Raw genomic sequence first — 23,243 nt, 5'->3', positions numbered from 1 at the left:
CAAAAGTTATAACATTACAAAAATAATTTATCATAGTGTCTAAAACATCTCCAAACAAATAAAACATAATAATTGCACATAAGAACTAATTACACATGCAAACACAACAATGACTAAAGGTTTGCATAGCATGCAGACATGATTTTAGTAATGAGATTTCACAGAATGAGTTTCATTCTGTGTCATTTGAGTCATCATTGAGTCTGTGTCATGTATTTGGCGCCATCTCCTGGTGGTCATATGTAACATTGTGCTTCATGTGGATTATCTAATGATCTATGCATCTGATTACATTGTGTGTGGACTCGTTTGAAAGATAATCTCCTCCTAAGTAATGATATTTTATGTTCCGTTTATTTTTGTGAAGTTATAAATGAAAGCGCGGCATGCAAGCAACACCAACATAATTGTCAAAGACATATACTTATACATATATTTTTGTCTGTGAGAAAAACAAATAGGCTTGTTGTATTCTACTCTTTCAAAGCACTTGTTCAGTTTTGGTCATAATTCCTGCATGCATTGTAAAGTAGAGTTTCTAAGCTTTCTAATGATACCTATTTTGTGTTGGTCAAGACACTAGTTATTAATATTTTGTAAAAAAAAATACTATTCTCACGGGCCCGAGCCTAAAGAGTTAAAAATAGATCAACTTTTTCAAGATGTTTATAAAGTCAAATGACATTTGCGTAACTTTTGTCCATGTGTGTGTCTGTCTCTCTCTGTGCAGGTGAATGTGATGGGCTCTAACTGTGATCTGTGTAAGCAGGGCTTTTATAACCTGCAGGCCAGTAATCCAGAAGGATGTACAGAGTGTTTCTGTTTCGGAGTGTCAGATGTGTGTGAGAGTTCAACCTGGTTCACTGACTCGGTAGGTTACAGATAATTTTATGCTTGTTGAAACAAGCCTCCATTTTGACAAATACACAAGTTCATATCACTCGCAGTGTCAAAAAGAAAAATACTTGCATTTCCAATTTGGACTGCAATAAAATCACTGAATGCCGGTAAATGCTGAAAGTCACCATCCAAAAGTAGCTTTAGACTGGGAAGATTGAAACGTGATGATGTCATTGATTGATTGATTTGTCTCTCAGGTGATGCACAGAGATGCTGTTCTCCTCCGATCGGTTCAGAGTTCCACCATCTTCACATCTCCTATCTCTGAAGAGAACCTCATCATCTCCAACGCCACGGCGAGCATAGGCGCGGTGTCATTGTGGTCGTGGGCCGCACCGGAGTCTTTCCTCAATAATAAGGTGTTCTGATTCGACAAACCTTCAAAACATGTCTGCATTTGCTTAATATCTGCTGATCTGTCATTACACTCTGTGACTGACTCATTATAAAGTTTACAGTTAATTATCTCTCACACATTCACAGTCCCCATTTGATTTATGAAATTAAAGTTAATAATAATTCATAATTCAAAACATGTTCAATGTTTCTTGAGATTCACTTTATACAGTCATTCATAACTACTGTATATGAACAGCATTACTTGCATTTTAAAATATTAAAATGTTTTAATATTGAGTTTAAAACATTGTCACTAGTAGCTGATGGACCTACAATCTTGAGTGAACCATTTTAAACGTATCAACACAATACGCAGACAGTTTTTACTGATTATATCTGTACCATCTCTCTGTTCAGCTGACGTCATATGGAAGTTTCTTGAGCTACAGCGTCGCGTATGACATATCTGAAGAGAATGTGGACAAAACCCTTCATGCACATTTCAGTGTCGTTACTGAGGTAAGTTCAGCTGAAAGAAACACAGAATTGAACTTTCTCTCAGCCTGAATTAGACTTCTACAGTACAGCTAATAACATCAGTACTTCTGTTTCTGGGTCAGTAACAAATAAGGATGCTTGAGATGGTGAAAAGGAGAAATCTTTTAAAAACCTAGTTTAAAAGGTTTTGAAAGGAAGTGTTGTAACCATAGAGTGAACGGTAGTGAAGTACTAGGCTATATTTGCACCTTAAATACATGTGAGCGTACACAAGTTAAGCATTATTTAAAAAAACGAAATATTTTACATTTGTCTTTTTTTTAAACCTTTTGTATTTTTTTTATTTTATCCCCAATTTGGAATGCCCAATTCCCACTACTTAGTAGGTCCTCGTGGTGGCGCGGTTAACTCGCCTCAATCTGGGTGGTGGAGGACAAGTCTCAGTTGCCTCCGCTTCTGAGACCGTCAATCCACACATCTTATCACGTGACTCGTTGTGCATGACACCGCGGAGACTCACAGCATGTGGAGACTCATGCTACTCTCCACGATCCACACACAACTTACCACACGCCCCATTGAGAGCGAGAACCACTAATCACGACCACGAGGAGGTTACCCCATGTGACTCTACCCTCCCTAGCAACCGGGCCAATTTGGTTGCTTAGGAGACCTGGCTGGAGTCACTCAGCACACCCTGGATTTGAACTCATGACTCCAGGGGTGATAGTCAGCGTCAATACTCGCTGAGATACCCAGACCCCCCATATTTTAAGTCTTCAATATCAAGTGTGCTCTGGGTTTTACCTTTTGACATTTGCCATGCTGAAGTAACTCTTTTTAATCTAATTTAAAATGCATATGCTGAGTTTTTGAAAATGTAATCTTTAGCCCTATTCAGACGGGACAAGTTTTCCCTGAGGAGGTTAGGGAAATTCGTGTTTCACAGACGTACTTTGTGATTTTAATAAGTCTGAATCTGACAAGTCTGTGTTTTTCTCATACAGCCTATGTAAAAATTCCAGAGCAAATTACCTTCTGTTATTCGGCTAAATCAAAGAGTCCTCTGAGAAATCTAATCCCGTCCGAATGCGAATGTCTGTGATTGCTGATATTGAATTTTCACAACGCTTTTCCTCATGTATTTTGACCTACATGAACTACCGTTAAGATCACACTTATGCGCGCCAATCTGCCTGCTGCATGCCTTTCAGTTTGGATGTAGATTTTTTGCAGCCTGATCTCACATAAAATCCGGCAAGTGTGTGCCGATTTTACTTTAGCCGAAATCGGTATATGTTGACCGAATTTAAAAACACTGCCCCCAGAGGCTAAAGCGGTAAGTGTTTCAGAGCATATAAACAAGTGTGACATCCATTTATTACCAGGAGGGTTCGCCAGAAGCCAGTTGTAAAAATAATTGTTTTCAGCTGAACAGGGTGTAAAACAGTGAAGAGAAATGCTTATTTTATTTAATCTACCCCCCCAACCAAAACCCAAATCTAACCCTAACCATTAGTAGAGACAAAATACAATGTTGGGGATATCGTGATTGTTTATACAAACGTGATTACTCCTCGTTTGATTGGGGATTGAACTGTGGTCTCCCGTGCGACTGATGCAATGCACTACCAGTCCTGCCACGAGGGAAAGTAATTGTTGTTGAGCCGTTCCAAATATGTCCGATGGGAGATAGGGCATGTCAGTGAGTCGGCATACTGTTGCCGATCCTAGAGTACCGGAACTTTCAGAAACAGCATGCCGACTTCCCATGTGATCATGCTGATTTTTTGCCATCTGACGACAAAAAATACGAAAATAAAATTAACAAGGAGAGACAAATCACGGAAATTGCTAAGAATGGCCACTGTAATATCAGGTAAGATACTCAGCTTAATTTCTCTGCTCAATGTACGTAATGTTATAATTATATAATTCACAGATAAGTATCGTTTATTTCATTGGGCAGCCACGTCTATAAACTCATACCAATTTTATTTTAATAGACTTTTTAAACTAAGTCATTTATAATGTATAGTTAAGAAACAACAAATACTTAATTATTTTAAATACATTTTTAAAATGATAAGCAATTTTAAATGTAAACTGATAAAGTTACGTAAGATATGTTAATTTTTCACCTAAATTAATTCAATGTGTTCAACCTTCTGTAACGCCCACATCTAGAAAACAGACACTCGCACCTCTGTAATAAACACAGAGATCTTTATTCCCGTCCGAATCAACACATGAAATCACAGACGTCGGGTGATAATAATAGTCGTTTAGAAAACATATCCCGTCCGAATAGGGCTTTTGTATTGGTTTCAGAAACGTTTTTTTTCCTACCGTTTTCAACACAACTTTTGATTTAATGACTTTAAAATGTCAACTGATCGAATAAAAAGTGCTAAAATACTTTATTTGCACCTTTAATACACACGTTTACACAATCATCATTATTTTCAATTTTTTTTTCATTTGTCATATTTTTGAATCTTGAATATTATGACATTTGCTCTGGGTTATACCTTTTTAACATTTAATATGCTGAAGTCTCTGGGTGTTTTGTTTGGGTATCAGGGTAACGGTCGTGCACTGAGACAGATGTTGTCTAAACGTTTGCTGCTAAGCGCTCATCGAGAGCAGCACGTCACACTTCAGATCCAGCCACATGCATTCATGGACGCTCACAGTGGAAAGAGAGTTCACAGAGATGAGTTAATGACGGTACTGGCAGATGTCGCTGCGATCAGGGTTCGAGCACAGATGGAGGGCAACACTGAGGGAACGCTCAGGTGAGATGCACACAAACAAATATACATACTGTATGTATGATTAGGATGCCAAATTTACTGTCACTCTCTCAGCAGCTGAATTTGAAACCCCATTGCAGCAATGCTTCATTTGTTTTTTAATAATGCCTTGGTAAGAAAACAAAGATCACTTTATAAAGGAAAGTTACTATAAAGCGGTTCCAGATAAGGTTATAAATGTCCATTAAATAGTTTAAAAAATTGAAAATATTAAAACGTTTGCTAGATTTACGCTCTTAAATAAGGCAGTCATCACAGTCTGTGTTAGCGGTCCATTCTGTTTGGTGACAGTTATGTTGCAGAAATTGCACGCTTTAAATTGCACTGTATTTACTCATTTTTGTACACAAACTTCTGTTATTAAGCCAAGATGGCATGGTTATTGTCTCAGTCTGGTTGGTCTGTCACTAGTTTTATATTTATTTATTTATTATCCCCTTTTCTCCCAATTTGGAATGCCCAATTCCCACTACTTAGTAGGTCCTCGTGGTGGCGCGGTTACTCAATCCGGGTGGTGAAGGACAAGCCTCAGTTGACTCCGCTTCTGAGACCGTCAATCCGCGCATCTTATCACGTGACTCGTTGTGCATGACACCGCGGAGACTCACAGCATGTGGAGGCTCATGCTACTCTCTACGATCCACACACAACTTACCACACACCCCATTGAGAGCTAGAACCACTAATCACGACCACGAGGAGGTTACCCCATGTGACTCTACCCTCCCTAGCAACCGGGCCAATTTGGTTGCTTAGGAGACCTGGCTTGAGTCACTCAGCACGCCCTGGATTTGAACTCGCGACTCCAGGGGTGATAGTCAGCACCAATACTCGCTGAGATACCCAGAACCCCCCAGTCTATCACTAGTCTTGACACTCAACCATGTTCAAAGAAATTATCTACTTAAATGAAACATTTATTTTTGTGTATTTTTTAAGCCTTTTTTAATGTGTGTTTTGTCCACAGACTGAGCACTGTGTCTTTAGGCGTTGGAGATTCAAATTCTGGTTTCTCTAAGATCTCTCCGGATGTGGAGCAGTGCGAGTGTCCGTGGGGATATTCAGGCACTTCCTGTGAGGTAAGACATCATATTTGGGTCACTATATCAAGCCCTGCAGTTTGTGTTTAATGTTATATATGATCAGTGATTGAAGTCTGAATCAAACAGACACACATGATAGAATCAACAAACAGAAACGTTTAGAGAAAAAGGTGATTGATTGTTGAGTTATATCTGTTTCATCTCTCTGTCTCTTCAGTACTGTATTCCCGGGTTCTATCGGGTTGGTGGGGTTTTGTTCGGAGGAAACTGTCTTCAGTGCGAGTGTAACGATCACGCCACTGAATGTGACATCAACGGAGAGTGTCTGGTGAGTTTTATCTGCTCTCAACTTTTGTATTACAGTAAGGGAACATTTGAGGGAGATGTGCTCAACTGGTGTAAAAATAATGTCAAAATGCAAAAGCATCTTATGGTCCAAAAATAGGCTTCAATGTATTCAAACAATTAATAATGTATTATTTTCTTCTTTTAATTTAAGACTGAAATGTGAAATGTTCTTGAACATTTAATTTCATGTTCTTTAGATCAGTGTTTTGGTTTCTGGGTTCTTTAAAGCACATGGCTCATTCTATAATTTTGGGTACATTCACTGTCCATTGATGATAATTATATATTTTCTAAGCATTTTCTTCAGAAATATCCCAGTTTATCTATTAAGGGAAAGCATGTTATAATATCACACAGATACACTATATTGCCAAAAGTATTCGCTCACCCATCCAAATAATTGAATTCAGGTGTTCCAATCACTTCCATGGCCACAGGTGTATAAAATGAAGCACCTAGGCATGCAGACTGCTTCTACAAACATTTGTGAAAGAATGGGCCGCTCTCAGGAGCTCAGTGAATTCCAGCGTGGTACTGTGATAGGATGCCACCTGTGCAACAAGTCCAGTCGTGAAATTTCCTCGCTACTAAATATTCCACAGTCAACTGTCAGTGGTATTATAACAAAGTGGAAGCGATTGGGAATGACAGCAACTCAGCCACGAAGTGGTAGGCCACGTAAAATGACAGAGCGGGGTCAGCGGATGCTGAGGCGCATAGTGCGCAGAGGTTGCCAACTTTCTGCAGAGTCAATCGCTACAGACCTCCAAAGTTCATGTGGCCTTCAGATTAGCTCAAGAACAGTGCGTAGAGAGCTTCATGGAATGGGTTTCTATGACCGAGCAGCTGCATCCAAGCCATACATCACCAAGTGCAATGCAAAGCGTCGGATGCAGTGGTGTAAAGCACGCCGCCACTGGACTCTAGAGCAGTGGAGACGCGTTCTCTGGAGTGACGAATCACGCTTCTCCATCTGGCAATCTGATGGACGAGTCTGGGTTTGGCGGTTGCCAGGAGAACGGTACTTGTCTGACTGCATTGTGCCAACTGTGAAGTTTGGTGGAGGGGGATTATGGTGTGGGGTTGTTTTTCAGGAGCTGGGCTTGGCCCCTTAGTTCCAGTGAAAGGAACTCTGAATGCTTCAGCATACCAAGAGATTTTGGACAATTCCATGCTCCCAACTTTGTGGGAACAGTTTGGGGATGGCCCCTTCCTGTTCCAACATGACTGCGCACCAGTGCACAAAGCAAGGTCCATAAAGACACGGATGAGCGAGTTTGGTGTGGAAGAACTTGACTGGCCTGCACAGAGTCCTGACCTCAACCCGATAGAGCACCTTTGGGATGAATTAGAGCGAAGACTGCGAGCCAGGCCTTCTCGTCCAACATCAGTGTCTGACCTCACAAATGCGCTTCTGGAAGAATGGTCAAAAATTCCCATAAACACACTCCTAAACCTTGTGGAAAGCCTTCCCATAATAGTTGAAGCTGTTATAGCTGCAAAGGGTGGGCCGACATCATATTAAACCCTATGGATTAAGAATGAGATGTCACTTAAATTCATATGCGTCTAAAAGCAGGTGAACGAATACTTTTGGCAATATAGTGTATGTTGTGCACCCCATGTTTCAATTTGCTTGAAATTGCCATGATGTTTCTTAATTGACAGTTTTTGCATTGTCTGTTTTTTTTAAGTGAGGGTCTTAAATTGAAAAATATGAATAAGTCAACATTATCTATATTTGATTTATTTTTAAATTCCTTAGAAAATTTTTTTATTTTTTAGATTGAGTTTGACATTTTAATAAAGAAAATATCTTATTTTACTCATGTCCACAAAAGTTGTCAACTATGTTACTAAACAAAAAACACCCACCTGCAACTAAAAAATGGTGTATCCCAAAACCATGTGACCAGTATCATGTGATGTCATTGTCCTCTGTGGGGGGCATTCTGAACACATAATGGTGAGTGTCCTTTCATTTTTTTTCCCCAATATTTTAACTACAACAGCATATTGTCAAGGAGTATATTAATTGACCGTCAACTATGTTGCGTATATTGTTATGGTTTGCAATATTTTTATGATTTAAAAAAAATATGAATTCAAATTTGAGGTTAACCTAATCAAGAAAATTAAATGTGGTTGGCCAGGTCTACCACTGAAATTATGAGTAAAAATGGGGGAATTGTCAACTATGTTACCATCTAGGGCCAACTCATGGTAACATAGTTAACGTGACCCTGCTGTGTCCACTGATGTCCACTGATGATACTGAATGACAGTTTTTTGTCATATTTTAAGCCTGTATGTGTCAGAGGACACAGGGTGTGTGTGCCCATGCACATGCGTGTGAATCATGATGATTAGTGATTAAGGGACATTTCATTGATTTTACTAAATTAACTACATATTATTCTTTGCAAGTTAAAACAGAGATCTTATGTAAGTGGTGTCAATGGTGTATTTTGTGAAAAAAGCAGGATATTACTTTTTCAACTATGTTACTTTCACTGTCAACTATGTTACATCAGATTTTTTTTTAAACATTTCAAATAACAAGAATGGTGCTTCTGATATCCTTCAAGGTATATTTTACATTCACAAAAGGTTACAGTTTTGCATAGCATTTCTTAAAACTACCAAAATTATATTTAAGGCAGATTTATGATAAAATGTTTTACTGTCACTAGTGACTGTGCTGAAAATATCACATGAATATCTGCAAAAACATACAATTCTTAAAATGATTTTGAAAGGATGACTGCACATATGGCAGAATAGACAAAAGAGCTCTTAATTATGTGTTACTTGAAGTGTTGCATTTAATCAGTGTCTGTAAAGGCATACAGTTTCACCGTAACATAGTTGACAAACTCACTAGGCAAAACATCCTTTCCCTTATTATATCAAAAAGGGTGATTAATGCTTAAGATTTGCAACTAGCAGATATGTTGCATTGAAGAAATATATTAATATAAAACAATAGTTGTTTTATTGAGAAAGCACTTTGTTTTTGTACTTTTTTGTTGACATGAAATGTACCCCCAATTATAGAATGAGCCACATACTCTTGCTGGTTTTCTAAACAACTAGAGACTAAAAAGCTATTTTTAGAACTTTAAAAGGTTCTTATTTGACATCAGACTGTAAAATTGAGCCCTTTATTTATGTAAGTTTGTAAGTATGTGTAGGTATCTAAAGAAATATTTTCTGTTTGTCAGGGCTGTTCACACAACACCACTGGGCCTCACTGTGATCAGTGCTTGCCAGGTTTCTATGGCGACCCCAGCGAGGGGGCAAAGGATGACTGCCAGCGATGTGCGTGCCCGCTGACACTGGCGTCAAACAAGTGAGTGACTGTGTGTCTGAGCAAGAGATGAATTCATCTGAAATCGTCCAGAGCGGAGAGAGGGGGGAACGGAGCGGTCTTTTGTCTGTCTCAATGTTTGTTCTGTTTCTCACAGTAACACAAATATTCGACACACATACACTCAACAGCACTATGATAAAACCGTGATTGTTTTTGGACACGGCCATGATGGTTATACCATGGTATTCTTTGAAGTACCTTAGAATAACATGGTATAAGTATACGGTAATCATGCAGCATCATTATATTACATGACACTATATCGCTTTGTTTCTAAGGTTTATACACAATGTCCAAAGTAGAGGTCGACCGATACAGGATTTTGCCGATACCGATAACTAAGGTGATGGGAAAGGCAGATAACCGATTAATTGTCCGATAGTTTTTCTAATCTATTTATAGAATGTCAAAAAAAGTCAGGGGTTCAAGCCCCAGCACCACCAAGATGCCACTGTTGGGCCCTTGAGCAAGGCCCTTGACCCTATCTGCTCCAGGGGCGCTGTATCATGGCTGACCCTGCACTCTGACCCCAGCCTAGCTGGGATATGTGAAAAAGAAGAATTTCACTGTATATGTGCAAATGTATAATGTGTGATAAATAAAGAAAATTATAAATTATAATTATAATTATAAATAAATAAAATCCCAGATGCAGTTTATTTTTTTAACCAAAATCCCAATAATAACCAGACAAAATTAAGATTTGATGCATAACGTGGGACTTTTATGTACAAACAAGCCGAAACACACCAGGGACTCTTATTTTGAAAATAATAAATGATGAAAAACTATCGGCATTGATTTTGCCAATAACCGATAGTTCCAAAAAGTAACTATCGGCACAGATTAATCGGTAAAACCGATATATCGGTCTACCTCTAGTCCGAAGTTAGCTCACGCCAAGCACCACACATGAAAAATTAGGGGGATTTGGCCAGTAAAATGTTTAGAGATGGCCAAATTGTACATGGTTTAAATTACAATTGTAAGACTATTCATTTGACACGAAAATTATTATTTTATTTTTGTAAGAAAAGAAAACTCCAAGTGGCGAAACGTTCTTTCCATAAAGCCACCACCACATTTGAGGAAGTAGGGGTGGCCGATTATGAGTTTATGGACATTTTTATGGGAAGTAATTCAAAAACATCTGAAAACATAATGAAAGTACGTTTTTTGATTTAAGAGTTTACTTTTATTCTGAAACAAACCCTTTATCATGAAATTGTTTTGGCTTTAGCCTTTCATTGGATACTGGAAACATTTGCCTTATTTGGTTGTGTTAACCGGAAATGTTTTTAAATAATTAATAATTTTTAAAACATTGACGGATAATTCTAAAATGCTGTTTTGACAGATTGGGGAAAAAATTAAATAACAATAAAGAAAACCACTTCAGACTTAAAATATTTTGATGTCAAGGACCCCCAAGTATGATGATATTCTTGTGTGGGACCCCCCTTCCAAAATATAAATACTTCTTTTATAAAGACACAATTGTACTGTGTGAGATAAATAGTTAGTATGATAATATAAAGATAACTTGTTATTGAAAATAAATAATTAGCTTTTATATTGTCATTGTAGTAAAGCCAAAATAAATTATTAAAATACTATCTTTAAAATATGATATACAAAAATATTGATTTTATATATTAATATTGTTAGTTCTTACCATTAAAAACTATTGCTGTCAATAGAATAAATTAATCATGAATATTCTCACAATTTACAATCAGTTTTGTAAAGCAGAATGAAACAGTAATAATATCAAACTAATTTTCTGCAGACCCCCTAGCACCCGTTTGTGGCCACTGGTGGTCCCAGGACTCCAGTTTGAAAACCCCTGATAAGAGGCATGAAATAGAACTAACACATCAGCTTTCATTTGAAACATCTTTATGTGTCTTCACTCTTTCTTTTTGCCTGCGTGCTGTATGTACGTGTGTGACAAAAGAGAGCTGTTTCATCCAAGACCATGAGAAAAGGGCATCTTTTAACCCTTTAAGCTCTGAAGGTGTTTTTAAAGATTTCCTGTTTCAGTGGCATACCCAAAATTAAAGACTCATAACTCGACAAAAAACAAACAAACAAGGAGTGTCAAGTGTTTGGTATCATTGTAAAGGAAACGTTTCAAATGTTTTAATGATATAGATTATGATACATTCTGGGACTCTCAGCCTAAGAAACTGCTGAAAAATCACACAAAAAATTGAGCCAAAAAGTTTCTTTTTTTTTTTTCTGATTTGACATTATCTCTAGATAATGTAAATAAGGTGGCTCTGAAAATCTGCTTTTGTTTGTTCCCAATCATGTCAACTGTATTTGAGAAAAACTTTGTGTTTATACGACAAAGCAATCAAAAATTATAGCATTACAAAAATAATTTATCATAGTGTCCAAAAACATCTCCAAACAATTAAAACATAATAATTGTACATAAGAACTAATTACACATGCAAACACAACAATGACTAAAGGTTTGCATAGCATGCAGACATGATTTTAGTAATGAGATTTCACAGAATGAGTTTCATTCTGTGTCATTTGAGTCATCATTGAGTCTGTGTCATGTATTTGGCGCCATCTCCTGGTGGTCATATGTAACATTGTGCTTCATGTGGATTATCTAATGATCTATACATCTGATTACCTTGTGCGTGGACTCATTTGAAAGATAATCACCTCCTCTAAATAATGGTATGTGATGCTTTATGTTCCGGTTATTATAAGCAAATACGCAGCATATAAGCAACACCAACATAATTGTCAAGCACATATACTTAGCTATTACTCGCTATATGTTTGTCTGTGAGTAAAACAAATAGGCTGGTTGTATTCTTTCCAACAACATATGACACATGGATATTTGATCAGTTTGATGTTTTTACTGATTGCAATATTATGTACAGTTAAATTTTTCTTCATAAATTATCAAAACGGAACACTTCTGATTTGTCAGCAAATCAAAGCACTTGTTCGGTTTTGGTCATAATTCCTGCATGCATTGTAAAGTAGTGCTTATAAGCTTTCAAACGATACCTATTTTGCGTTGGTCAAAACTGTAGTTATTAATATATTGATGAATATTGTTGGTGGGCCCATCCGAGCTTAAATGGTTAATGCAAAAATTGTGCATAAGTATGGATAAAAATAATATTATGTAAAAATTTTAACTTATTGCTGCCATTATATCACCCACCCCTGTGAAGAACAGAATCATAATCAGTCTCGGATGTTTGACACGTGTTGTTTCACATTGAGAATTACTAGTGTATGATATAATGACCTGCATCATTTACTGCAAATATACAAGGGTATCGGCTTAGTAATTCATCAGGAACAACATAATATATTTGAATGAGGCCAAATACTGTTTCACAGCCAGTATGAAATATTTATGGCCATTTATATTCCTCAATTTACTCTGTATTAACAGATGTGGCATATAGTTGCTAATTGACCATAAAGATAATGAAAAGTAGATGGCATCTTAAAATATTTACTTGATTGTCTGCTGCAGTTTTAGCCCTACGTGCATGCTAGAGACTCCTGGAGATTTCACCTGTGATCAGTGTGAACTGGGATACACCGGAACCAAGTGTGAGAGGTACCAGAACTTCCCTTCAGAAAACAACTTTAACAATTTATTTAAATATCAGGTTACCTTAATTTTAGAAACAATGATTCATTTTGAGTGCAAGTTAAAAAATGCTATTGTCTTTTTCATTGTCAGGTGTGCTAACGGTTATTATGGCGACCCAACAGCCCCGGGTCAGCGGTGTTCAGTGTGTGAGTGTAACGGTAACGTGAACCCATCTGAACCAGGTCACTGTGACGCCCTCACAGGAGAGTGTCTAAAGTGTTTGGGTCACACGTCAGGTCGCCACTGCGAGCACTGTCAGGACGGTTTTTATGGCGATGCCGTGACTGAGAAAAACTGCCAGGGTGAGTTTGACCACACTACTGTTTACTTTAGATCTAGTGACATCTAGAGGACAGGTGTGGCACTGCAGCATCTCTACTAACTGTTTTATTGGATTGTGTTTGTCTGTGTTACTCTAGCCTGTGGTTGCTATGGTAATGGCTCTCTGTCCAACATCTGTGATGTGATCACGGGTCAGTGTGAATGTAAAGCCAATGTGGTTGGACAGTCATGTGCCCGCTGTCAGGTATGTCTATTGTGATGTTAAATTAACTAGACATTGTGAATTTCTTGCCACATAATCACTCATTCAGTTATTTAAGGTGTTTTATATATTTATTAATTCACTTTAGCCTGGGAAATGCTGTTTGTGCATGTTTAGAGACACTCGCACGTATCTTTTCTTGATATATTTCAGGAGGGTTATTACGGTATTAACAGCAACGGCGGCTGCAGGCTGTGTGAATGTAGCCAATCGGGCTCTCTGTCTGCATCATGTGATGAGGAAGGGCGGTGCCAGTGTATAACGGGAGTGACAGGCGATAAGTGTGATCACTGTGAGCGTGGATATTATGACTTCAAAGAGAACGGTTGCACACGTAAGTGTGAAAAGTACATCAGGATTTGATTGGATCGTAAACAGTGGCCTGTGATTTTATTGGCTAATGTTATTGTCTCCGCCCATGCAGACTTGATTACATCAGCAGAAGAAACGTTGTTGAATAAAGTTGTTTAAAAGCTGATTTTAATTTAAAAAGTCTGCAAAAATCAATGTATCCAGTGTATATATATATATATATATTTTTTTTTTTTATTATTTTTTTTTTTTTTCCGTTTTAATTATGGGCAAAATATGACCTGGACATAGTCTACATTTAGATGTCTTATTGTGTTTTAAATCAAGTGTTATTCTGTCACTTTAAACGCTGTAATGAGTGTTGGAGGACTAGTTTAGTCTGGTGTAGTTGAAGCTCAGCTCATGTGTGTTTGTGTCTGTGTAGCGTGTGATTGCGCACACACACACGGGAACTGTAATACCTCAACGGGCGAGTGTATCTGCCCCCCCCACACACACGGACTCAAGTGTGAAGAGTGTCAGGAAGATCACTGGGGTCACGACCCCGTGTCCGGATGTAAGGTATGACACTGTCACCCTCACACACATCTACAGAATAATCATGTGATGTCATCAATGATCAGAGAATATCAATAGAAGTTTATTGCTCAGAACATGTTTTTCATACACAAACACATGAGACTCGTATAGAACAGCTTAAAGAAAAGACACAAAAAGTACCATGGTAATATCAAGTTTTTTTTTAACACCGTACCATGGTAATACCATGTTTTTGACATTTGGAAACTCTACCACGGTAATACCATGTTTTTTGACATTTGGACACTTTACCACGGTAATACCATGTTTTTAACATTTGGACACTTTACCATGGTAATACCATGTTTTTTGACATTTGGACACTTTACCACGGTAATACCATTTTTTAACATTTGGACACTTTACCATGGTAATACCATGTTTTTTGACATTTGGACACTTTACCACGGTAATACCATGTTTTTTGACATTTGGACACTGTTCCATGGTAATACCATGTTTTTTGACATTTGGACACTGTTCCATGGTAAAACCATGTTTTTTGACATTTGGAAACTCTGCCCTGGTAATACCATGTTTTTTGACATTTGGACACTGTACAATAGTAATACCATGTTTTTTGACATTTGGAAACTCTGCCCTGGTAATACCATGTTTTTTGACATTTGGACACTGTTCCATGGTAAAACCATGTTTTTTGACATTTGGAAACTCTGCCCTGGTAATACCATGTTTTTTGACATTTGGACACTGTACAATGGTAATACCATGTTTTTTGACATTTGGAAACTCTGCCCTGGTAATACCATGTTTTTTGACATTTGGACACTGTTCCATGGTAAAACCATGTTTTTTGACATTTGGAAACTCTGCCCTGGTAATACCATGTTTTTTGACATTTTGACACTGTACAATGGTAATACGATATTTTTGACATTTGGGGACACTACCATGGTAATACCATGTTTTTTTTTTTTTTTACATTTGGACACTGTACCATGGTAATTCCAATTTTTTGGGGGGCATAATACTACATTAATACTATGTTTTTTGTTTTGTTTTTACTTTTGGAGTCTGTACCATGGTAATACAATGTTTTTGTATGCTGTACTATAGTAATACCATGTTTTTGTAAAGTTGGATAATAACTTAGTAACAGCATCATATTCTTTGAAGTACTTTGGAGTACCATGTAAATACCAGGATACATGAATACAGTAATCATTCAGTGTCATGGTATATTTCAGTAGCGTGTTATTACCATCAGTGTACCACAGTACTTCATGGATTGAATCAGTCTCTCTCTGTGTCTCAAGGCATGTGACTGCAGTGTTGTTGGCTCAAGCTCATCTCAGTGTGATCTGATGAGTGGTCAGTGTCTCTGTAGAACACAGTTCTCAGGTCTGCAGTGTGACCGCTGCGCTTTAGGCTACAAACACTTTCCAGAATGCACCGCCTGTAACTGCAACATCAACGGCACGCATGAGGAGCTCTGTGATTGGACGCTGGGAGTTTGTGGATGTGAAGATCACGGACAGTGTTCATGCAAGGTGAAGAAAAAATCTACATGAGGTTCTGTTGCTGATTGAGTCTGAGATGCAATTTTCAGTTGCATTATTGAGCGCTACTTTTGTGTTTCTCAGGAAAACGTTGGTGGCTCTGGATGTGACGAGTGTAAGAGTGGGACGTTTGGTCTTTCGGGTCAAAACCCATCCGGCTGCAGTCCCTGCTTCTGTTTTGGGGTGTCCAGTCAATGTGAGGAGCTGGGAGGTCTGATCCGAGTGCCGGTGAGCTGTGACACTCAACACATGAACTTGAAAAAAAAAAAAGAATTAAAGAAGAAGCTCATCAAGATAATCAATTATTTGTCATGTTTGATAAGTGTCTGTCTCTCTCTCTCTCTCTCTCTCTCTCTTTTAGATCACGCTGGGTTCTGATCCGGCTCTGTTACGTGTAGTGTCTCAGAGTGACCTGCAGGGGACGCTAGAGGGCGTTTATTATGCCGAGCAGGAGATGCTGTTAGACGCGTCTCACCTTCACAATCTGTCTGTCCTCACCGGACCGTATTACTGGAGACTCCCACAACAATACCACGGTAACAAGGTACAAATACACTCGTAACTCAGTGTCAAGACTTCTGTATTTTACGTCATGAATAATTTTTCGTTTTGGTAGCTTGAGGTTATTGAGATTTTGAGTAACTTCCCCAACACTGAATGTTTTCTCAAATCTCATAGCTGCTGTCATACGGAGGAAAACTCTTCTACACGATCGCGTTCTTCGCTCTCGAGGGATACGGACTGGCCAATCACGAGCCTCAGGTTCTGATGAGGGGCGGACACCTCAGGAAACTGGTCATCTACACAGATATTCCTGCACCGGAAAACGCTGTCCGCACCACACAGGAAGTGCCCCTGACGGAGGTGAGACTGAGATGTTTAACCTCATGCCAGAGTGAGTTTTGTGTCTTTTACATCTGATAATTTGATAATGTTTCTATTATTTGTGAGCAGCACAAGTGGAAATATTTCAACTCAGTGTCTGATAAAGCCGTGAGTCATGCTGACTTCATGTCTGTGTTGAGTAATGTGGAGTATATCATCATCAAAGCATCGTACGGTTCAGGACTGCAGCAGAGCAGGTGTGTATACATACTTATCTATAGTTTGGGGATGTTTTGGGATTTCCTTATTTCATAAAAACTGATTCATAAATGAAGGAAATATGTTTTTTTATATATATTCTAAAAATGCTAAAAAAAATAAATAAAAAAAAAACAGGTCTTCAGCACCAACTAAACGACTATCAGCCCTTGTGTTGTGTTTGTGCTAACACCTTTTGTATTCCTGGGTCAAAAATGACCGGCCCACAAAGGTTGTTAATAAATCTCTCATATTGCATATATTTTACAATGCATGTAGCTGATCCTACCAATTCTTAAATAATGCTTTTTAATTTGCTGACAAATAAGAACAGTTTCATTCTCATCATCTGCAAATTTGTTATCACAACAATTCTATTCAGATTTCAGAAAAGATGAGATAGCCATGTGTTATATATCATTGGAAAGGTCTCAATTTGTTTCACTCAGAGGTCAGACTGCAGTGAGTTTTATTGTATGAAAATCCCACTGACACATATAAAAATAATAAACAGGAGTGTCTCTTTGTCAAGTTTTTCCTTATTACTTCCTGAAACATACATATAACATAGATAATGACGTATCTTAACTTACAGCAGACTATCCTGATTCAAATGAGCCCAAACACAACATAATATGTTGAGTATATCTTGAAATATTCCTCAAAGAGTGTACATGGAAAGACGAGCAACAAAAGTTGTGTGTGTGTGTATCTGTGTGTTTGTGTGTGTGTGCATCTGTGTTTGTGTGTGTGTGTATCTATGTTTGTGTGTGTGTGTGATAGAGCAGTTGTGGAGAGAGTGGAGAGAGTTGAGAGTTTCCCATACCTGGGCAGTGTGCTCATGACCGGCTCCGGTTTAGCAGCGGAGGTCTCACTCCAAATCAGTCGAGCGGCATTATCTTTTCATCGGTTGCATAACCCTGTGTGGAAGCTACCTGGACTGTTGCTCCGCACAAAGCTTCAGGTCTTCTCGGCCACGGTCGTTCCCTCCCTTTCTCTACGCTTGCGAAAACGTGGACCCCGTTAATGGAACATCTTCGCCGGTTTGAAACATTTAGGCTGACCTGCCTACGATCCATCCTGGGTTTAACCAGGCTGGATTGTGTGAGGAGCTCACAAATCCTTGAAAGATCTGGACAAAGTCCCATTGGTGAGCTCCTCCGGCAGGCAAGGCTGTGTTGGCTGGGCCATGTAGCCCGCATGCCCAGCCACCGCGTGCCTAAACAGCTTTTGTTCGCCGGATTGAGGGGGCTAAACGGGCACAGCACGGGTTGGAGAGGAGATGGAGTGATGTGGTACAGGAGGATCTGGAGCTGAGTGGACTTGCTGCTGACTGGTACCAGCGGTGTCAAGATCGGCCCCGGTGGAGGAGGCTTGTGAAGGACGCTACTGGGCCGTTAGAGGCAGTCGCCCTCCAACAACAATGGAGGGCGGAGGAGCGACACTCACAACAACGAGCGGAGCGTCGGGTGGCTAAAGCACAGCGAGTTGGCACAGTAGGGGGCACAGGTGTTCCATCAGCCAGTCGTCTCAGTCAGTCGACCCGTGGCATCTGGGTCTGCCCCGTGACCTCCTGCCAGCGGGCTTTCGACACTTCACGTGGCCTCAAGGTGCACATAGCCTGGCACAAGCATCGTGGTGACGTCACCGCCACTTAGTAGCGAATGGCAGTCGTTGTTGTTGTGTATCTGTGTTTGTGTGTGTGTATCTGTTTGTGTGGGCAGGTTTCAGTGGTTTACGAGGACTTTTTTTATGTTACAAACTGGTAATTACAAGGGTATTATGCTATAAATGTGGTTTATGAGGACATTTCTAGTGTCCCCATAATTTAAATCACTTAAAAAAACATACTAAATGATGTTTTATTGAAAATGTAAAAATGCAGAACATTTTTTTGTGAGGGTTAGGTTTAGGGGTAGGGTTAGGGGTTAGGGGATAGAATCTATAGTTTGTACAGTATAAAAATCATTATGTCTATGGAGAGTCCTCATAATGATAGATGCACCAACATGTGTGTGTGTGTGTGTGTGTGTGAGTGTGTGTGTGTGTGTGTGTGTGTATGTGTGTGTGTGTGTGAGTGTTTAGGGTTAGGGTTAGGGTTAGGGGACAGAATCTATAGTTTGTACAGTATAAAAATAATTATGTCTATGGAGAGTCCTCATAATGATAGCTGCACCAACATGTGTGTGTGTGTGTGTGTGTGTGTGAGTGTGTGTGTGTGAGTGTGTGTGTGTGTGTGTGTGTGTGTGGTTTAGGGGTAGGGTTAGGGGTTAGGGGTTAGGGGATAGAATCTATAGTTTGTACAGTATAAAAATCATTATGTCTATGGAGAGTCCTCATAATGATAGCTGCACCAACATGTGTGTGTGTGTGTGTGTGTGTGTGTGAGTGTGTGTGTGTGAGTGTGTGTGTGTGTGTGTGTGTGTGTGTGGTTTAGGGGTAGGGTTAGGGGTTAGGGGTTAGGGGATAGAATCTATAGTTTGTACAGTATAAAAATCATTATGTCTATGGAGAGTCCTCATAATGATAGTGTGTGTGTGTGTGTGTGTGTGTGTGTGTGTGTGTGTGTGTGTGTGCACATGTCTGAGGACTTTGTGTGTGCAAACACATATCCACATATGTGCAAATCTAAAGGATTTTGATGTTCCTGAACACTTCATATTTTGTAGTCTCATCCATTCATTTTCAATGGCCGGTCATTTTAGACAATGGTCAAAATGTTTTGTGCGTTTTCAGATACCATATGTGAACATAGTCAAGGAATTTTATTCCAGTTGGATTAAGTAAAAAAAAAAAAACTTTGTTAAAAAAGTCGTCTGGGTCCAAATGACCGGAACACAACGTAAGGGTTAAAAATAATACTTGAAAATCGCAAATTTGTTTTCTTTTACATATTTTGCTGCCATAGGTAATGCTGAATTAAGTTGAGTTTACACGGGACGCGGTGGGCGGCAGGCTTTGCTTGCAGTCTTGCCGCTTATCGTTTGTACAGGTGTTTTCCATTCACACGAGTAGCGGTGTGAAACGCCAGTAGAAGTGCAATAATGCTCCCACTGTGTCTATGAGGCGATTACTGTAAATATGATATTAGTTTTCATGTGATTGCACTTAAATAAATGCCATTTATTTTTTCAGAAAATGTTTTATAACTATAAAAATTGTAATAAGCTATTTTTTATATCAATGTAAAATTATAGTTTCAAGGCTAAACAAAGTTATTGTAAATATTTATCTTTATTTTGCACGGTGTTCACCATTAATTATGTAATTAATTAACATTAATTATTATATCATTAATGCATTGAGAATTGTAAGGAAATGTAATCATAATTGAATTAATGCATATTGTTTTTTTTTGTTTTTTTTTTTTTTTAACAAAAACCAAGTTTGTTGAAGTTAGCTTATTTAGAAACCATTCTTGGTGACATTTGTGAATAAAGCAAAATATACATTTCATACCTGTTATTTTGAACTTACATTTTAAATTACTAATTTTTTGTGGATTTGAGTACTCAACTTTAAAATTACTCAATAATTCCTTTATTTAAATAAGTATTTAATGTATGTATGTATATCAAGAAATTAAATAAAGTACATTTTGATTTCATGTTACTGAAGTTGATTTGGCCTCTTTGTAGGATCTGTAATATCTCCATGGAAACGGCGTTGGAGGCGGATGAGGTTCCTCAGGGTGGTGAGACGGCGAGACTGGTGGAGACGTGCGAGTGCCCGCGGGGATACGCTGGACTCTCGTGTCAGGTGAGATATTAACGTCTCACCAATCACACTCAAGTATTCCAGAGAGATGTGTCAAATGGTTTTATAAAAATAAATAAAACTTGATTGGCACACTTGACATTTACTTAGATATAACTAAGAGTTTTCTGAGGAGCGAGTTGAAATGTTTTTACCCATCATGCTGTGTATTGTAGGAGTGTGCTCCGGGATATTACCGTCAGCCCGTGTCTGAACTCAATATGAAGGGCATAAACCGCCCGCTGATTCAACCCTGCGTCCCGTGCCAGTGCAACAACCACAGTCTGTCATGTGACCTGGACACGGGCAAATGTCTGGTGAGAAACACGCTCTACTGCATTTCACTAATCAGGACTCTTATTTTGCCTTTTTATCCAAATTCATATGATAAAACAGCAGTTTAAGATGTTTTCTACTATAATTGTTTCATTCTCGGTTGTGAATCAGGGTTGTCAACACAACACCGCGGGAGAGCACTGTCACATGTGTGCCCCAGGGTATTATGGGAAGGTACAGGGCTCCATCGGGGACTGTTCACTGTGTGCCTGTCCACTGAGGGGTCAAAGGTGAGAGATCACATGACAGTGATATTATAAACAACAAATGTGCATATACTGTATATAGTGCATATAGTATTTTTTCCTGGAAAATCAATAAAGATAGTTTATATATTAAATAACCATATTGTAATGCCTATTTTTGGATAATCCATTCAGTGAATTAAATACTTTATAAATTAAAACTACTTCCTCTTGTGAAATTTTCTCTTTATTTGGAACTTAACAAACATAGTCAAAGTAAATCAGTAAATAAACACTCAGCTTGGTTTTAAATCAACCTTATCACAATGCTAAATTGCACATTATGCCACATTTCAGTTGTTGACTACAAAAACCCTGAACACTAGGTGAAATATATATTTTTTTAAGTGTCTTAGTGCCTTCCTGAGCCTACAAATGTCCTACAAATATTTTTCCCTCTCTTTCGCCAAATGTTTTTCTTTTTTTTTTTTGTTTAATTATTATTTTTTTCTCAAAAAAATGTTTTTTTTTCCTCTCAAACTTTTTTTTCTCAACATTTGTTTTTTCTCCTCAAGAGGAGATTTTTTTTTTTTGCTTGCTAGCTAATGATTAGCATGCGGTACCAGCCTTGTTTTGAAGCCTCTCGCTGTGTTTTCAGTGTTTAGGGGCATGACTCGTGTTAGCGTTGCCCAAATCAATAAACTCATTGCGCTTTAGTGCTGTCGAGTTAAAGGAAGTTGCAGAGCTGCTTGAGAAAACGGTGTGTGCTTTCTGTTCAAACATCGTCCAGCCATCTGGTTGTCTCTCAGTCTGTGAAATTCTCAAGAATATGCATTGTTACTGAGCCGACTACAGCGAGAGGTGTCGCAACGGTCAAAGACATCTATCTAGTGCATGTTTACATGAGCCACCAAATTAAAAAAGCACATTATCAATAGCAGCATCCATATTCCTGGTGGTCAGTGTTAGGGTTGACGTGTTATAAGTAACGCACGTTACGTAATCAGATTACATTTTTGAGTAACGCGATATTTGACCATAATATCTGAGTAACTTTTTAAATGAGTAACGCATTGCTTTTGTACACCTCTCCTTTCCCCATATTGCGAGAAATCAGGAGTAAAAGTGTGCAAACTTCGGGGAGGAGACGTAGTGCATGACGGGAATTGTATGAGCCATGCTTATCAGCGATGGGCAGAACACAACAAGTCTTCTTTTAATCCACCATGAGATTTATGTTTTAAAAACTGCAAAATATTGCTGGTAAAGGAATATAAATCTGAACGCCAGTTGTACTCATCATTTGCAGTGGTGGATTTTTTGTGCACTGGAGCTTAAATGAGCAGCCATCATGAACTTTGCCGTTGTCATGACAATCACAGCAAGAGTTAAGAGATGTCTTCATAAGGAACATTTAGTCAAAAAAGTAACATTCGTGTAAGTGAATCTTTGATTCTCGCGATTGATTCATGCAGGCTGCATTTAAAAGTGTGTAAACACACATTTTCGTGGTATAATATAGCGCAGGCATAAGCCCGGAGAAGTCTTCCCGTGGCCACGGCATGATTATACAGATACAGTAAACAAAGTGGAATGACCGCTGATTTTTATGTGCATCCGAATTGCTGCCCGTAACTACTTCTCTAGGATCAGTTTGCATCCGAACCGCTCCGTGTTAAAGCATTTAACATTCAACATTCGGTTGAGTGAAACGCGACTGATTCATGTGTAAATACACGCTGCATTAAAAAATCAGTAAACGCGTTTAGGCAGAGGGATTATAAGACTAGTCTTCCACTGGCCATGGCATTATATACAGGGTGAAATACTCGCTCAATTCATTGACTTATGCAGCCGAACTGCTCCGTGTTACAGCTCCCCTTAACTGTAAGAATGAGATGAAAAAAGCTGACTCTGGATCAGTGGCTCCGAGCAACGTACTACATCGATTGTGTGCAGAGAAAA

The 23,243-nt window shown here is 38.6% G+C and overlaps 1 protein-coding gene across 1 annotated transcript in view; it reads left to right on the top strand.

Moving 5' to 3' along the window:
• lama1 (laminin, alpha 1) overlaps positions 1–23,243 on the top strand; it is an 89,199-nt gene that overhangs the window by 28,491 nt on the left and 37,465 nt on the right. The window contains exons 11-30 of the mRNA XM_051682541.1: positions 731–871; positions 1,098–1,259; positions 1,657–1,758; positions 4,321–4,535; positions 5,521–5,632; positions 5,814–5,924; positions 9,169–9,296; positions 12,841–12,927; positions 13,054–13,265; positions 13,383–13,489; positions 13,661–13,841; positions 14,244–14,380; positions 15,676–15,909; positions 16,003–16,146; positions 16,280–16,462; positions 16,597–16,782; positions 16,873–17,000; positions 20,640–20,760; positions 20,934–21,074; positions 21,205–21,323. Coding sequence (XP_051538501.1) covers positions 731–871; positions 1,098–1,259; positions 1,657–1,758; positions 4,321–4,535; positions 5,521–5,632; positions 5,814–5,924; positions 9,169–9,296; positions 12,841–12,927; positions 13,054–13,265; positions 13,383–13,489; positions 13,661–13,841; positions 14,244–14,380; positions 15,676–15,909; positions 16,003–16,146; positions 16,280–16,462; positions 16,597–16,782; positions 16,873–17,000; positions 20,640–20,760; positions 20,934–21,074; positions 21,205–21,323 — 2,951 coding nt within the window. The remainder of the gene's footprint in view (positions 1–730; positions 872–1,097; positions 1,260–1,656; positions 1,759–4,320; positions 4,536–5,520; positions 5,633–5,813; positions 5,925–9,168; positions 9,297–12,840; positions 12,928–13,053; positions 13,266–13,382; positions 13,490–13,660; positions 13,842–14,243; positions 14,381–15,675; positions 15,910–16,002; positions 16,147–16,279; positions 16,463–16,596; positions 16,783–16,872; positions 17,001–20,639; positions 20,761–20,933; positions 21,075–21,204; positions 21,324–23,243) is intronic.

This window comes from Myxocyprinus asiaticus, chromosome 41 (genome assembly GCF_019703515.2).
Source record: "Myxocyprinus asiaticus isolate MX2 ecotype Aquarium Trade chromosome 41, UBuf_Myxa_2, whole genome shotgun sequence".
In the NCBI taxonomy this organism is placed as follows: domain Eukaryota; kingdom Metazoa; phylum Chordata; class Actinopteri; order Cypriniformes; family Catostomidae; genus Myxocyprinus; species Myxocyprinus asiaticus.
Note: the sequence above shows the minus strand (reverse complement) of the source record. Positions and strands in the feature narration are given on the sequence as shown.